This window comes from Periplaneta americana, chromosome 7 (assembly GCF_040183065.1).
Source record: "Periplaneta americana isolate PAMFEO1 chromosome 7, P.americana_PAMFEO1_priV1, whole genome shotgun sequence".
NCBI lineage: Eukaryota > Metazoa > Arthropoda > Insecta > Blattodea > Blattidae > Periplaneta > Periplaneta americana.
Window position 1 is genome coordinate 58,467,155 of NC_091123.1, and position 17,187 is coordinate 58,484,341.

A 17,187-nucleotide genomic window follows, 5' to 3' on the forward strand; every position below is an offset into this window, starting at 1 on the left:
CACCACCTGGGATCGAACCCCGGACCTTCCAGTCCGCAGCCAGCTGCTCTACCAACTGAGCTACCCGGCCATACACGTTTAATTAGAAAACTGAGTTGGAAGTTTCAGCAGTCTAGCAACATCGCCGCCTCTTTCTTCTCTTAATACAAATGTAAAAGGTCAACAAACTCAGTCTGTCTGCCTTTGTTCCATCTCTCTTTCTGGCTACAATGTTGCAAGCTGGTTGCATCAATCAGTGGCTTCAAATTACTGGTTTTTAAATTAAATTTACATGAAAACCGTCCACACTATTGAAATATACCAGAGGGATAAATGATTCTTTATTAGATTTTCTATCGATATGGACAAAAGTCACGATCCTACTCGCAATAGTTACCAAATAAACTATGGATTTTCCACTTTTTTGTTGCATACAAGATGAGCTATTCACTATGAAAATCTGCAGGATTATTTCACTTCCACCATGTACATATCATCCCCATGAAGGTAAAACATGATGATAATGCCATTATGGGACGATTTTGGCAATCATTCCCAAAATCTCCCTTATTTTCAATTTGAAAACCTGGCAACCCTATAAAGAGAAAAGGAAGGTGCATTACGATTCCAAAGAAGAGAAAAATTTACGGGATGGTTAATAGTAGGAAAGTATCAATTTCTACATTGATTTCAAAATATTGTAACAATATTTTATTACAAGAAACAATAATAATTACTAAAAAATCCCCATAATATTTGTCTTTATATTTACGCTTGTACACAATTCACAAACTTATTTGTACAGATATATTTAAAGATTCAGCATTATTTGTACATTTCATCATGATAAATTAAATATGAAAGATGGCAAATCATGACGAAATTTCAAATGATACTGAAAACATAATTCTGTGGTTCCAAAGCAAAAGATATGTCAATTTTTGGCGAAAATGAAATTGTGCAATACGTTGTGCATACTGATGGTATCTTTACTGCGGCAAGAGATGGCATACATATCTCTATTATTTTTCTCTCTAACACGTTGTTATGAAACATGATTCCTATGATTTTATGTGGTTGTTCGAACTTTGAATGTTCGCTCCAAAAAAACCGCAAGAAATGACATATCACATTTTGCTTTGGAGCCACAGAATTCTTAGATACTTGTCTTCTTTTTTTTTCAGAAAAACTGCAGATTTTACTTCAATATTGGTGCATTCATTACATTAATAGGGTTATTCCAAAAATCATAGAAACTAGCTGTTCTATTAGTGCTCAAATGAAAATATGCTGCAGATATTTTTTGTTTCATTAACAACTGTTTTATGTATAATATTTTTAAGGTTTAGAATTTTTTTTTCTGTAAAGACGGAAGAACTTTGAACACAGTGAGTGTAACATCTCCACAATCATGGAGAAAATACCGTAGTGTGAAGAGCCTGATTTGCAAGATTTTAGTAAAGGTAAATGCAGGCTCGCACATGGTACTGTTAAATTCATTTTACTACAGCTAATATTCATTTCACAGAAGTTTCCGTATTAAGAGAAAGATAAGATTGCAGATTCAAATAATAATCCAATAATAAATATAAATGTAATCAAGAAAATCACATATAATACTAAACAGAAATGTTATATGGAGTTATGCAATAGTATGGATACAATGTGTGTGCATAAATTAATATGCGTCCAAAAACCCTTCATACAAAATTCAGCCTGTTCTCTTTGTAATTAATGACTGATTGCGGGAGGATATCTGTAATTGCCCAATTCTAGAAAAAATAATTTCTGCATAAACAACACTGGGAAGCCAGAATCATAACCCTCACTCGTCCCACTTTTTCACTGTCTTTACAATGCATTAGTACAATGTGAAGTTTCTGACTTTTATTGGAAATAATAAAGGAAAAAGTACTGAAACTAGAACAAGTTATCAGAAAGAGAAATACACAGCAGAACCACAAGAAAGCACACCTTGGGTTATATGGTATGTACTGATTCATTAAAAGTCATGCACGTGACCACTAAGGCCGATGCACACAGAATCAGATGCGGCGTAACATTCTGTCTGTTGGTACTTGTCTCCCATTGATTTCTTTTGATGTGATGCACACAGAATCAGACACGACAAGTCGGTTGCGAGCAGACACATGGGGACAACATTGGATGACTGCTTGAACTTGGTCGCAAGCAGTCGGTCTGATAACTGTAGTGTACTGTACTGTGAGTAGCCACCGTCCACAATTACACGCTTTCTCTACCTACAGATGCTATTATTGTGTAGTGAACATTATTCAGAATGGAGCTCAATGCGGATAAATTAGTTGTTTTAATACAGGGAAGATACGTTCTTTACATTCTCACTTTGAAACAATACCACAATAACGTGGTTTCTAAAAATATGGGAGGAAATTTCAAATGAGATGAAAGCACCAGGTGAATAATTATTATTATTATTAATAATATAATAATAATGATGATGATGATCATAATAATAATAATAATCTGTAGTATGTCTACTGCTTAGCTCTATACCAGTGTTTCCCAAAGTGTGGGTCGCAATCCCCAAGGGAGTCGCGTAAGGGGTTGAGAGAGGTCACGAGATGATTTAGAAAATAAGTCAAGAAGTTTCTTATTAACATTTATTTTGTATTTAGAAACATAAACGTAAACAACGTTGAACATAAGAATAAAAAATGTTTAGTAAAAAATAATTAATGCTATTAATGTGCCTATTTTTCAGAAAGTAGCTTCTCAAATCTGAACTCAGAATTCCATACATGCACAGTGATATCATTTTAAAGTTCACGGAAATTTCTCATTTCTGTTTTGATGGTGATCACTGATCATAGACGAGAAACTTATTTTGCATAAATACGAGATTGCAATATTTAAAAATTTAAGAATTACGTCTTTCGCAAGTTCTAGATATTCTTGCATTCTTTTGATCCAAAACTGGTCTACGCTCTGCAAAAAATAAATAAATAAAAAGTATAATTTAAACATTCCATCTGTAGGTACATATTTAAACGAGATTTTCATTCAAAGTTTCTGGAATTTCAGCCAGTTGAACGCAACTGCCTAAAAACGGATTCACTATCTTTGTGATTGTCGTAATTGTTTTGAGTTTCTTCTGGAATGTACTCAAAAAGTTATTGGTTAAAACTGTGGAAACTTAGTTGCAAGTCCGCAAAAAGACACAGTATTTGCCTATCATAAGTACCTAAATTTTCTACGAGCTCTTTAATACCCTGGAATGAATCAAATATCTTTTTGTCAAATGATATTGACCAGAAATCAAGTGTCTTTGTAAACCTGTAATTTTATCCCTCTCTGTTATAATGTTAACATCTTGGCCTTATTCATAAGTACCTAAATTTTCTACGAGCTCTTTAATACCCTGGAATGAATCAAATATCTTTTTGTCAAATGATACTGATCAGAAATCAAGTGTCTTTGTAAACCTGTAATTTTATCCCTCTCTGTTATAATGTTAACATCTTGGCCTTATTCAAAATGTGTTCAGTCCATTTTTATGAAAGGAGTGGGCTAATAATCTTTTTATTCACTGGTCTATGGACTGAGCCTGTTTTCAAATTATATTCACAATAACACAAACTTTTAGACAAAGATTTGCGTTGTTTTGGAAGAAAAGAAGCTTAAAATATGACAGAATTCTAATAAAAATCATATATAATATATTGATTGATATAATGATTGAAAAATGGCCAAATAGACTGAGTGAGTTTTGGGATCATATTCTACAATTTATAAAATAGGTTTGCATATATTCCGATTTCTCGTCTTGTACATACAGGTATATTAAAAGTTCTGTTCTTAACTGTAAAACACTTTTCAACATGTTACCACACAAAAGCTCTCTTACTTCCGTGTGATAAAGAATATTTTCACATAACGAACTCATATCTTCACAAACTTTGCTGAAAATACGAGTTTGTAATGCTCTTCCTTTGATGGAATTTACCACTTTTTATTGAACTATTACCGCAGTGCCAAAGTAGTAATAGTTTGAAGTACTAGAAATGATGTTTACCTAATATTTCGTGTGATTGTTGCACCATATATAATTCAATTTGGTCATACTTTGGGTGGTATCCACTGATGTTGAGTAAAATTATCATAATTTTCGATTTTACAAAGGTTTATATTTTTCGAATGGGATTTAGTACTGGTACGGTAGTGGGGGGGGGGGGGGGGCGCAAAATGAAAGTCTCAGCCAAAAATGGGTCGCACCTTCAAAACCTTTGGGAACCTCTGCTCTATATCACTCATTATTGATTTAATATATTTTTCATTATTGTGGCTCTCGAAGTTGTCATAAACATACAAAATGACGTTTGTGTACTATATTAGTAATATTTAATTATAAATCGCTTTCAATTGTATAGACTGTTAGGCGTATTAGGCATCTTAGGAAATAATAACAAAATGTAATAGAATTTCTGATATAGACAGTCTCATTCATTGACGCCATTTTCTAGCTTAGGCCAGTTTTCCAATCCCACACCGCCAGCAGATCAGTTGTCGCGAGCAGACCATGTTAAGCTGTTGTGAGGTGTTGTAAGACATTATAAAGCAAAATGTCATATCACAAAGAGACATGCCGTGTCTAATTCTGTGTGCACCTGGCCTTGGATTACATTGAAGTTACTCAAACAAATGCTTGAGAACACAACTCTGCTCATAATCCAAAGCTTCCCTAACTCTATACCAAAATTTCATTGAGAAAATTTTAAACTTCAAAATAAAGCAGTTAGACAGTATTGAGCTGCTTCTCCACACAACATTCTCATTCAAATTAAACATGTGATGATGTAATACGAAGATGTACTAACATAAATATTTTGCTGAATCTTTTCCTTCATATCTCCCACCTGCAACTAATCTACCTATTACAGAATTTTTTCACCAATAGTCTTGTGTTAATACTATGCTTCAGTTATTAGATCATCATCACAGTTTGATATTTTTTCCTCATTTTAATGGTTTAATGTCTTTTTAATTGTTTATTCATACAATCTAGATAATATACTGGTACCATTGAGTTTCAATGACTTTTAGAATGACCCTTTCAAGGTGTTCGATATAAAATATGAATTTGCAAAGAAATTACTGTAATACAACATTTAAGGGCTCACACAAGTCAAACAATGTTTCGAATCATTGCAATAACTTATTAAAATTTACAAAGACCTGAACGACATAACACTTTTAAGTTTATAGTTCAGGCAGATAAAAACAATAAGTTAAGATTTAACATAGTGTTTTACCTTAATAAAATATACTAAAGCAAAGATGAAAGAAATTAAATGAAGTGAACCTTATAATGAAAAGTACAGTGAAGTGAAGAAAAGTAATTTATATCATGCAGTACATAGGATTAATTTTGTAAAGGTGAAATTTCTCAGCATTATGTCAAGTTTAAACACAAAACTTATTCAGAAATTTCAGATTATGATATAAAATCATTATGCTCTTTTGTGTTATTGTCATTTTTACGTAGTGAATAAAATCTGTATGCAAAAATACTAGTTTAGATGTACATTTTTTGCTTAAAAAAACTAATTCACTGTCATTATTTGGAAAACTATTTTAAATAAATAAACGTTGAAATTGTAATTAAATTCTAATATGAAAACTTAACAACATCAGTCTTTCAGTATACTGAAACTTTTTTTAAATGGCAAATAGCATATATTGTTACACTACCAGGAAGTGCAATTCCTTTCGTCTTTGAAGGTCCATTTGCCCCTAACCAGAGTTGCTCAAACTGTTATTCTTAATTTAGTTTCGAGCTCAGCCTGTGCAATACAAATGCCTATATTAATTTATGTATCTCAGACAATGCATAAACTTTGGAGGGGAGGAGGAATGAAGTAAAATTATATCATAATTTACAATAAAAATAATTTTCAGACGGATATGTTAAAAAAAGTTACACAATTAAGTAGTTAACCTATCAAATTTGTATTTCCTAACTTCATAAAACAAACTATGACAGTTCTTATTTTCATATTCTATGGGATTTTGAATTGGTTCTACATTTGACTACAAGTATTTACTCTAATTTTTGATCATATAAGATCTGCCTAGAAACATGCTACTCCTCAGAGATGAACAATTAACCATCCTCCATATAACAGCTCAGAATTAACCGACCTTAACTACCAAGCTTGGAAAATGGTAGGGTAGCTTTGTTGACACTGTTAGCATGGATGTTTTGATTCTAGTGAGTTAATAGCGAACCTCACTTGTCCAGAGGCTCATACCCCTCTTTCTCTATGCGCGCCTTGAACTTCAAGTAGTCTCTTTTTCGATCGAAGTGTTTCACCTGCAAGCAAAAGAACAATAGCTATAGTGTATTGCAATAAAAGTGTGAGAAATACGTTATTACAGAATCGAGGAAAAATTTGAAGAAAAAAAAAAACGAGATGAAGCTGAGTCTTTTCTATTTCCGAGATTCTGTAATACACTTACCACGTGTATTGTATACTATTTTTAGATGATCGTCATTTAATTTAATTAAAATAAATTAATTAATAACATGTTTTAATTTTACATAATAAGCAGAAACGTAAAATTTTTATATTTATTTCTTAATCGATAAAAGTATAAGGGAGATATGGATTTTATTGCTATGACATTATATATGTTTCTTTGTATGGATGTCAATAAAGTTTTTGTTTTTGTAAGTATGCATTATAATCAATCAATCATAGAGGATATGGTACTCAAAGAATAACAATTGGAAGAAATACAATTGGATGAGCTGAAAGTTGTAAATTTAGAAACTGAAGAAGATCAAGAAATTGATGAGACATGAAAAATTGGCTGGGCATCAATGATTCCTGAAAAATCTAGAATTAGGTACGAAAATACATTATACTAATTATCTCATAGAATCTATTGGAGTTGTTTTGATTCCAATGGAACTCCCTGCATCATAATCCACAGTTAATTCCCGATTTACCACGAAAATCGTCTGTAGCTGCATTTAGATAGGCAACAGGCCATGATTGTTTGGGCAAACACCTGCATAGAACTGGAATATATCAGTCCCTTAACTGCCCATTGTGCAACTCAAACCAAGATTCCGAACACCTCAAAATCTGTGCTTCAGTGGCTGGCCATGATAATGGCTGAGTTCAGCCGAGACAGCGCTGAAATAGCAACAGCACTGAATGCCTTACTGGCCGACAGCGCTGAAATAGCGGCCGCCATTTTTCGTAGCAAACTTTTTTTCGCTGCAAGCCTGCTGCTAGCCAGCGAAAGTGGAGGGGGTAGACATCAACCAATGGTGCCGGAGTAGACAGAACAATGGCGTGTTTCTTTGTAAACACAGCGGACATTTTGCAGTCTGGTCGTTCAGCCACTAACAGCTGCTGTAACTCAGCAAAACTGAATCGCTACCCCAGTGCTGTCCCGGCTGAACGCAGCCAATATCTTTGAAAAATATTGGAGTGCAAGAGATCAAATGACTTTATTGTCAAACGCCTGGCATTAGAAAGCAACAACAACAACACTATACTAATTTCAGAAAATGGCTTAACTTCTTGAAATTTTAGGATTAAAAAAAACAAGTTATGTGACATAAGTGAACAAACATCTGATTTGGTAAAAGAGACAGTGACAAATGTGCTTATGATGACACTTCAGATGTAGTAAATTATAAGTGAATAGATTTCTCACACTGCGACCAATGTCTTACCACTCAGTGAAGTACTGTATTACATTAAAAATGCTCTTCAAAATAAATTCTATCAAGAATTAAATGACGCATCATCTCAACACCACTGGGGAAACAAAATATTAAACACTCCTGATGGTCCTAGAAGATCAGCAGTTGCCATTATTCAGCCTTTCTACCATATATGATATACTGGACAATCACCTAAATCACTGTGAGATAATGCAATCCCCAAACTGTATGCTCTGCAATCTTAATAAAGATATGGACCATCATCATCTGGAAAAGTGTCCAGCCCTCCACCCCTCCTCCAAAGTTGACTGTTACTGGGAAGCCAGGATGAAGATGTGTTATTTGAGTTATCTATAAAATTTTCCTATTCTGTTTTTGTTGCCTCTCACTGAGGTTCTGGCTGATATGTACATCTATTATCAGGCAATACATCTCACTTTTTTATGTATTTGAAGTCTGATTAGTATAATATGTATGCAATGGAGGGTCAAAGGAACTGGACACCCTACTCCATTTCTCCTGCTCTAATTGTCTCGTAAGTGGCATCTTGTTGGTATCACTTGTGAGGTTCAGACCTGTCTTCGAACAGTTGACTAAACAATAATTGTTTTTGTTGTTTGTAGTCAATGACTCCATTGGTCATGTATTAGGCATTTGCAAAATAAATAAATAAATTTCTCACACTGTTCGTGGGAAGTAATCATAACAGCACTGTTTTTCTTTTGTTTGTATAGCAACCAGGCAATGTGTGATATTGTCCACTTATGAGACATGTAAACAGTATCGTTAAGTACAATAAAAGAGTAGGTCTGAAAAAAATGATCTTCACATACAGTGAACTTCATTTATACGTTTTATGGAGATCTGAAAAAATAAAAGTATAAGTGAGAAAAACTTATAACTGAAACTACATTTAATGGATAATATCTGAAATAGCATTTGAAGACTATATAGGGAGAAGAAGTTAGTAAAATTTACTTACTTACTGGCTTTTAAGGAACCCGGAGGTTCATTGCCGCCCTCACAAAAGTCCGCCATTGGTCCCTATCCTGAGCAAGATTAATCCATTCTCTATCATCATATCCCACCTCCCTCAAATCCATTTTAATATTATCTTCCCATCTACGTCTCGGCCTCCCTAAAGGTCTTTTTCCCTCCGACCTCCCAACTAACACTCTATATGCATTTCTGGATTCGCCCATACGTGCTACATGCCCTGCCCATCTCAAACATCTGGATTTAATGTTCCTAATTATGTCAGGTGAAGAATACAATGCATGCAGTTCTGTGTTGTGTAACTTTCTCCATTCTCCTGTAACTTCATCCCTCTTAGCCCCAAATATTTTCCTAAGCACCTTATTCTCAAACACCCTTAATCTCTGTTCCTCTCTCAAAGTGAGAGTCCAAGTTTCACAACCATAAAGAACAACCGGTAATATAACTGTTTTATAAATTCTAACTTTCAGATTTTTTGACAGCAGTCTGGATGATAAAAGTTTCTCAACTGAATAATAACAGGCATTTCCCATATTTATTCTGTGTTTAATTTCCTCCCGAGTATCATTTATATTTGTTACTGTTGCTTCCAGATATTTGAACTTCTCCACCTCTTCAAAAGATAAATTTCCAATTTTTATATTTCCATTTCGTACAATATTCTCGTCACGAGACATAATCATATACTTTGTCTTTTCGGGATTTACTTCCAAACCTATCTCTTTACTTGCTTCCAGTAAAATTCCCGTGTTTTCCCTAATCGTTTGTGCATTTTCTCCTAACATAGGCCTATTCACGTCATCCTCATAGACAAGCAGCTGATGTAACCCGTTCAATTCCAAACCCTCTCTGTTATCCTGGACTTTCCTAATGGCATACTCTAGAGCAAAGTTAAAAAGTAAAGGTGATAGTGCATCTCCTTGCTTTAGCCCATAGTGAATTGGAAACGCGTCTGACAGAAACTGGCCTATACGAACTCTGCTGTATGTTTCACTGAGACACATTTTAATTAATCGAACTAGTAAAATTTACATAAAAAGAAATTTAGAACTTCACAGTTAAGCCATTTTTGAATCTAATACTCAAATTTGTAACACATATTCTTGCAGGATGTAAGATTATTTGTAGAAAATCTTGGCTGCTAAGAGTCAAAACTCACCGATATATTACATTTCAAAGACCACTCAAGAAAATTTTATGATATTGACTTACCTTGCTCTTCCCATGTGATCTTCATTTGATAACATTCGATAATTTCACCAAAAAAGTCAGTTATATTTGACTGCTTACTACTAAGAAATAAACCATGTCCTCAAATTGTGATAACTCTTCTGTCTTTTGTTCTATTACACCATGGCATGTTACAAAATGTTTCATTGTTTCTAAAGCAGTAAGAGCTTCATTAAAAAAGCATAGGCAACTTGGAATTTCCATTAACTTCAAAGTGGGCAACACGTTAACAATGGACAAGTGATGTATTTTCGCGTTCTTACATATTCACAGCAAACCTATTTCCAGCAAAACTGATTTAGAATGTATACATGATATCTGGTATCTCCTAGGTTCTAAAATACGATCATATAAGTGTAAAAAAGTATAAATGAAAAATGCATAACTGAAATAAATGAATATGGAAAGTATAGGGATTTTCGCTGAAGTAAATTAAATACGGATAAACTGATAAGAAAAGTATAAAGATCTTATAATGTTTGATTAGGAGATTTTTTCTTGCTTTGGAGTAAATTAAATATTGTTTCGAAGTATCGAAAGTCTGTTATTTTAATAATATAATAATAATCCGTGGCACTACAGCCCGTGAAGGGCCTAGACCGACCAGCCGACTGCTGGCCTCACGCCCACATGCCGAAGTAGAGGTGGATGATCATCCAACCAGAATGGAGGTATCATGTGGTTAGCACCATGATCCCCCCAGCCATTACAGCTGGCATTCGCAACCGGATTTTGCTACCTATCGTAGCTCCCCAAGTACATCACGATACTGGGTGGGCACCGGTCCCATACACTAGCCGAAATTTCATGAGAAAATTTCTTCCCCATGACGACTCGAACCAGCGCGCATTCCGTAACGCAAGTCCTAGGCAGATGCCTTAGACCACGACGCTATGGCGCGGGACATGTCTGTTATTTTACATGTTATTGCCATGCATGTCATTAAATCTAAAGCCCATGGGATCAAATGTAGCCATAGATAAATAGCAATAAAAGTTCTCAGCATGATTTTCTTTGGAAGGAAACTGATGCAGACCAAACCATGTAACTAGACTTCTTGGCATGTAAAAGAACAGTGTCCTGAATGTAGCTTTGTCGTCTAAGGGCGGGTGCACACAGAATCAGATGCAGTGCGACGTGGCTCTTTCCTGTACTAAAACAACTTAATTTATCCATATCGAGCTCCATTCTGAATAATGTGCACTACACTACAATAGTATCTGTAGATTGTGGAAGCTTGTAATCGTGGATATGGCAGTACTCTGCAGTCATCAGAACGTCTGCTCGCAACAAAGTTCAAGCAGTCAGCCAATGTTGTCTCCCCATGTCTGCTCGTGATTGTTGCGCTGTGTCTGATTTTGTGTGCACCTGGCTAAAAATGTCATGCCTTAGACTAGCATTATGGAATTAGAAATCATTCAAGTACTCATTGGGGGAAGGAACTGTCTCATGAAATATCACCTAGTGTCAGACAGTATGCACTATATCAAAAATTTTGAAGTGTGTTCGGAATTTAATGAGATGATGAGCTCAAATATACTGTACATTCAGACAGGAGATGGATTTATTTTATTGGGTTGTTTTACGATGCTGTAACAACATCTCAGGTTATTTAGCGTCTGAATGAAATGAAGGTGATAATGCTGGTGAAATGAGTCCGGAGTCCAGCACCGAAAGTTACCCAGCATTTGCTCGTATTGGGTTGAGGGAAAACCCCGGAAAAAACCTCAACCAGGTAACTTGTCCCGACTGGGATTCGAACCTCGGCCACCTGGTTTCGCGGCCAGACGCGCTGACCGTTACTCCACAGGTGTGGACCAAGAGATGGATATTTTGAACAATTTAAATAAGGAAAAATCAACAAAAGTACACTTCCAGTTAGTAAAATTATTGATAGCTCAGAAATTAAGCATTTCCAGTCCCTCTTACCTTATAACATTTTCTATTGCTTAATTTTAATTAAATGTTGAGAGAACACAGGCAATAAGACATGCTTCTTTCAAACTAAATGGATAAGATTAAGAAATATTTCTACACTCCATTTCAATTGAATATTCTAGAAATCATGAACAGTAATGATGCACATTTCATGTTATACAAAACAAAATTTTAAAACATTTACAACTCTAAAGGAAAAAATAAAAATAAGATATGCTTATTTCACATTGACGTAACAAAAAAAATTAAAATAGTAATATTATGAAACAAGTGTATAATGTAATAATTGTATAATATTATAAATGAGTTTCATACACTATTTTTTGTATGACAGTATTATAAAAGAATATTAATAAAGAAATAACATCTCATTTGTAATGATGTGTACTTTGATATCATGTACCATGAAACAAGAGGTTGCTATGACAAATTTGATCATTTCATAATGTCAACTTTATGATACAAGTTATGCCTTCTTAATAGAATTCATGACGTTTTAGTTGTTTTTAATTATCATGGTAATATTTTACGGCACTAGTACGATAATGTAGCATATTAAGCATGGTTTTCACTAACAATAAAGACTGTTTATAATCTGATGTATAAACAATTTTATTTTCAAACTCTTCGAATTAATTTTAATTACATATTCAGTGAACACAGCCAATAAGAAACGCTTAGTATACATAACAAATGTAATTAATGATTTAAAAAATCTCGTATTACAAGCATTCTCTTCAGCCAGTTAGAAATAGTTACCTCCCACTTTAAGTTTTAAAGTAGTATGGTCTTGTCTCACCTATCCATTCTTGCATATGTAAACTCTATCTGTCCAGGCAGCTTTACATTGTTGTCACAGCAGTGCAGGGTTTAAAATTCCTTTGCGGTACAAAAATTTCCATTGGTTTGGATCAAATTTCTGATATTTAAAGGACAAAACTAAAATTCTTTCAATATTATAATAATACACTGATAATTACGTCCGCCATGTTGTTGACTTCTTAACGCATCGTTACTGTTTTAACGCGACGAATAGGTCCTAATAAATTAACGATGAATTTAAAGATGTGTTAGCAATAATACTTGGTGTAACACAAAAACTGACTAACGTGTCATTAAATTATTTAATGGGACGTTATAATGATAACAAAGGTTGGTGAAACCAGCCATGAGCATATTGGGAATTAATTCAATAGCTTTCCTAAAATACGCTATGAAATCTTAGCATGCATGCTTTCACGGCCGGTGTCTAGTTGAAACAGAGCTTCCGGGCTAAGATGCCGTGGTCTACTGGTGCTGACGTTACCAGACGTTTCGTCTACTTCTACGGCAGACATTTTCAGTGGTTAGGTATCCTCGGTCGAAGTCTTCTGCTCGGGATACCTGTAGCAACTGATGACCTGACTGGTTGCTCATCCTAATTTATAGTGCCGAGACTATAAATAAGGACGAGCAACCAGTCAGGTCATCAGTTGCTACAGGTATCCCGAGCAGAAGACTTCGACCGAGGATACCTAACCACTGAAGATGTCTGCCGTAGAAGTAGACGAAACGTCTGGTAACGTCAGCACCAGTAGACCACGGCATCTTAGCCCGGAAGCTCTGTTTCAACTACGCTATGAAATGTTTCATATAAAATAATTTCTTTCTCGAAAAGGAAGCACAAAAGAACAAAATTGTATTAAACTTTTTTGTTTTAAGTAACTCAAGGAATAACCCCTCGAAATTAATGACATTACTTACGGTTTACCCTGTATATTGTTTATATATTAAATTAATATTTACTTATAAATATGCATTCAGCCTTTAAATAAGATGCATTTATTTACACTTCTGGGAGAAAGAAAACACCAAATTAACATAATTTAGAATAATGTAAGTTATACATCTTGAAGAATGTAAGTATAAAGGTTTCAGTTACTGGAGCTACAATACAATGTAGTTATTTCCTTGCTTTCTACACTGGTGATATATGTACATAACAGTGAATAATTAATTGGTCAAATAATGGCAGAGTACAGAGAACTGCCAAACTTTATACCATTCCCATGTTCCACTTAGATTGACCATCACCTGAAACTGGTTTCTAGAGTAGAAATTGACACATTAGGCATTTGGTGAATGTTGTATTTACCTAACTGACATGAAAATTATGCTAAGACAGTTACAAATTAAGGTAAACTTACCCACTGGGCTGGACAAGAATTCTCGTAAGCCTGCCTTAATTTCAAGCAGCGCTCTCGTTCTTCAGCATTCGTATCCAGGCAATCCCAGTAGCGATCACGAGAATCCCAGCACTTTTGCCGCTCGTCTTTTGATATGAAGGACATGGCAGCCTACATGTAAAAAGACAAAAATAAAGAAAATTCTCAAAAGCTTGCAACATTTATCTTTGAAATATTAAATTTAGAAAGAATACAGTGAATACTTGGAAAAAGAATTTACAGAGACCAAACCATCATATTTAGGATGAAAGAGTAATGGAACGGAGAAAAATTCCCTCCGGCGCCAGGATTTGAATCCGGGTTTTCAGCTCTACGTGCTGATGCTTTATCCACTAAGCCACACCGGATACCCACCCCGGCGCCAGACAGAATTGTCTCAGATTAAGTTCCAACTCTTGGGTTCCCTCTAGTGGCCGCCCTCTGCACTACGTCATAGATGTCTATGAACGTAGGACTGAAGTCCACACATGTGCTGAGGTGCACTCGTTATGAGTGACTAGTTGGCCGGGATCCGACGGAATAAGCGCTGTCTTAAATCACGAAGTGATTTACGCATATCATATATAGATGTCTATGAACTTAGGACTGAAGTCCACACATGTGCTGAGGTGCACTCGTTATGAGTGACTAGTTGGCTGGGATCCGACGGAATAAGCGCCGTCTTAAATCACGAAGAGATTTACGCATATCATATTATAGATGTCTATGAACGTAGGACTGAAGTCCACACAGGTGCACTCGTTATGAGTGACTAGTTGGCCGGGATCCGTCGGAATAAGCGCCGTCTTAAATCACGAAGTGATTTACGCATATCATATATATTATTTAATGTACCGAAGTACATATGATATTTCCATGCAGATATTCTGCGTCATCATACGATGAAAGAGTAATGGAACGGAGAAAAATTCCCTCCGGCACCGGGATTTGAACCCGGGTTTTCATCTATGATGTAGTGCAGAGGGCGGCCACTAGAGGGAACCCAAGAGTTGGAACTTAATCTGAGACGATTCTGTCCGGCGCCGGGGTGGGTATCCGGTGTGGCTTAGTGGATAAAGCAACAGCACGTAGAGCTGAAAACCTGGGTTCAAATCCCGGCGCCGGAGGGAATTTTTCTCCGTTCCATTACTCTTTCATCGTATGATGATGCAGAATATCTGCATGGAAATATCATATGTACTTCGGTACATACATCATATTTAGACTAAACACAACACAATTGTTAACTGCACATCTCTGTAAAATCAAATCAGATTCACCACATTCCACCATGTAATGAACCTGTAAAAACAATGACAAAGGATCACTTTTTCCAGTATTCACTCATCAAAAGAGAATAAATAACAATAGCCAATCTTCCAATATGGGATGCAAGACAAATAGAGGAAAAATGGAAGGAAAAATGTTTACACTAAAAATACAAATATGTATCTGTAAGCTATAAAAATAATATTACTTCAGACAACATGTTATACTGTTATACTTTCTGTGTGCCATATAAATTCATAAATGGTAATACACGACGAAAATGAAAAATTGTGATTTTCAAATGGCATCAGATTTGTAGGGCTAAACCATTTGCTTTCTTCCATACTAATATAAACCTGTCAGATCTTTTTCGTCTCTGGATAAACCAGCACATATTCATATATTGCTCTCGTTCACTGATCTATCAGTTTGCCTAATGAAATCACATCTAAAATTCTTACAAATGTTTGGCACGACATTCTGTCCTTTTTATAATATGAATTATGGTATTACTTCTTTTTCAATTTTTACAGGATTTTTCATTCATATTTCTTATACTGTAAACCATTTTCTTTTGGAGTTTCTCTTGTAATCATTTTTACATTTTGTGTCGAACAGTTTTATGGAATGTCTCGTAGTTGTTAATGGTTTGCTTTCTTTGCATGCTCCAGTTCCTTGATTCTTTTTAATTGGTCCACAATTTCATTTCATTTAACACTTATAAACGAATATGATGATTTTATATGTTTTACTTAGTATATTTATCATGCTTTAATTACTACTATAGTGAAGCTTCGATTAGTCATTTGTACTAATTACCGTTCAGTATTTTATACCATTAAATTTGATTACCATCGAAAATTTACAAACTGTCATTTTTGCCAAATCATGTAATAGATAATTTCTCTGAACAATTAACATTCCCACAATTCCGAACATCTCATCACACATTTGTTCAAAGAAGAAACGTTACAAAACAATGTAACCTTGGTAATAATTTTAACAAGAAAGATGATCCAGCCACTTCAGAACCCCACTATCCACTTAAAAGCACAGACAGCATTTCAATCTCTAGACCAGGTAATATTTTAACCTGTGTATCTGTCTTTCAAATTATTTTAAATAGAAAGGTTATATATGTTGATAATTGCCAGTTTTAATCCTTCTTGTGCGTGATTGTCTAGTATTGACAGTTCTGAATGCACTGCAGGCTAATGGCTCATTATGCAGCCCAAAAGTGCAAAGATTATAGCACTCCAGAATCCCTGTGTCTTCCACAAGAAGATGCACAGTGGTTACTGGCAATAAGTTCAGGTTTAATTATATCATATAAAAAAAACATTGCATCACCTGCAAGCTAAAATATCACAAATGGATATTATGTGTTGGGTTGACTCAGTTTCCTCCTCGCACAATTTTATTTGCAGTCTAGGTTATCATTAAACAGCTTCATGTTCTCTATTATAGGTGTTTCTTTGTAGGAGTATGATCCTTAAGAAGTACTATAACAGTTTTCCATTGATGCCTACTTAAGATAGTATTTGAATAATTTAAAGGGAAAAATTGTTTCAGGGTCTGGTATCGATCCCAGGACCTCTGATTGAACGTACTAGCGCTCTACCAACTGAGCTACCCAGGAACTCCGACACCATCTCAATTTTCCCCTTATATCCACACAACTGGAGTTGGCTGACAAGATGCCAGAGACCCACATCGAGTGTACACAAACTCTGTGTGACTAGGAATTGTGGTTTTCTGTTAACACACCTACAGTAACGTATATATTATGCAAGTCTAGTTTTTCAGGTAAAGCTCTCTGTGAAGCAGACTTGAATAATTTGAAGGAAAAAA

The 17,187-nt window shown here is 35.0% G+C and overlaps 2 protein-coding genes across 3 annotated transcripts in view; both read right to left on the minus strand.

Annotated features, from left to right (window-relative positions):
• LOC138703133 (uncharacterized) overlaps positions 1 to 6,212 on the minus strand; it is a 50,350-nt gene extending 44,138 nt beyond the window's left edge. For both annotated transcript variants that reach the window (XM_069830758.1, XM_069830757.1), the window contains exon 1: positions 6,160 to 6,212. The gene's annotated coding sequence lies outside the window, so the exon portion shown is untranslated. The remainder of the gene's footprint in view (positions 1 to 6,159) is intronic.
• Positions 668 to 17,187, minus strand: part of LOC138703136 (cytochrome c oxidase assembly factor 6 homolog) — a 38,392-nt gene continuing 21,872 nt past the window's right edge. Inside the window, exons 3-4 of the mRNA XM_069830763.1 lie at positions 14,050 to 14,199; positions 668 to 6,331 (exon numbers count right to left, since the gene is read on the minus strand). Coding sequence (XP_069686864.1) covers positions 6,248 to 6,331; positions 14,050 to 14,193 — 228 coding nt within the window. The 5' untranslated portion in view covers positions 14,194 to 14,199 and the 3' untranslated portion in view covers positions 668 to 6,247. The remainder of the gene's footprint in view (positions 6,332 to 14,049; positions 14,200 to 17,187) is intronic.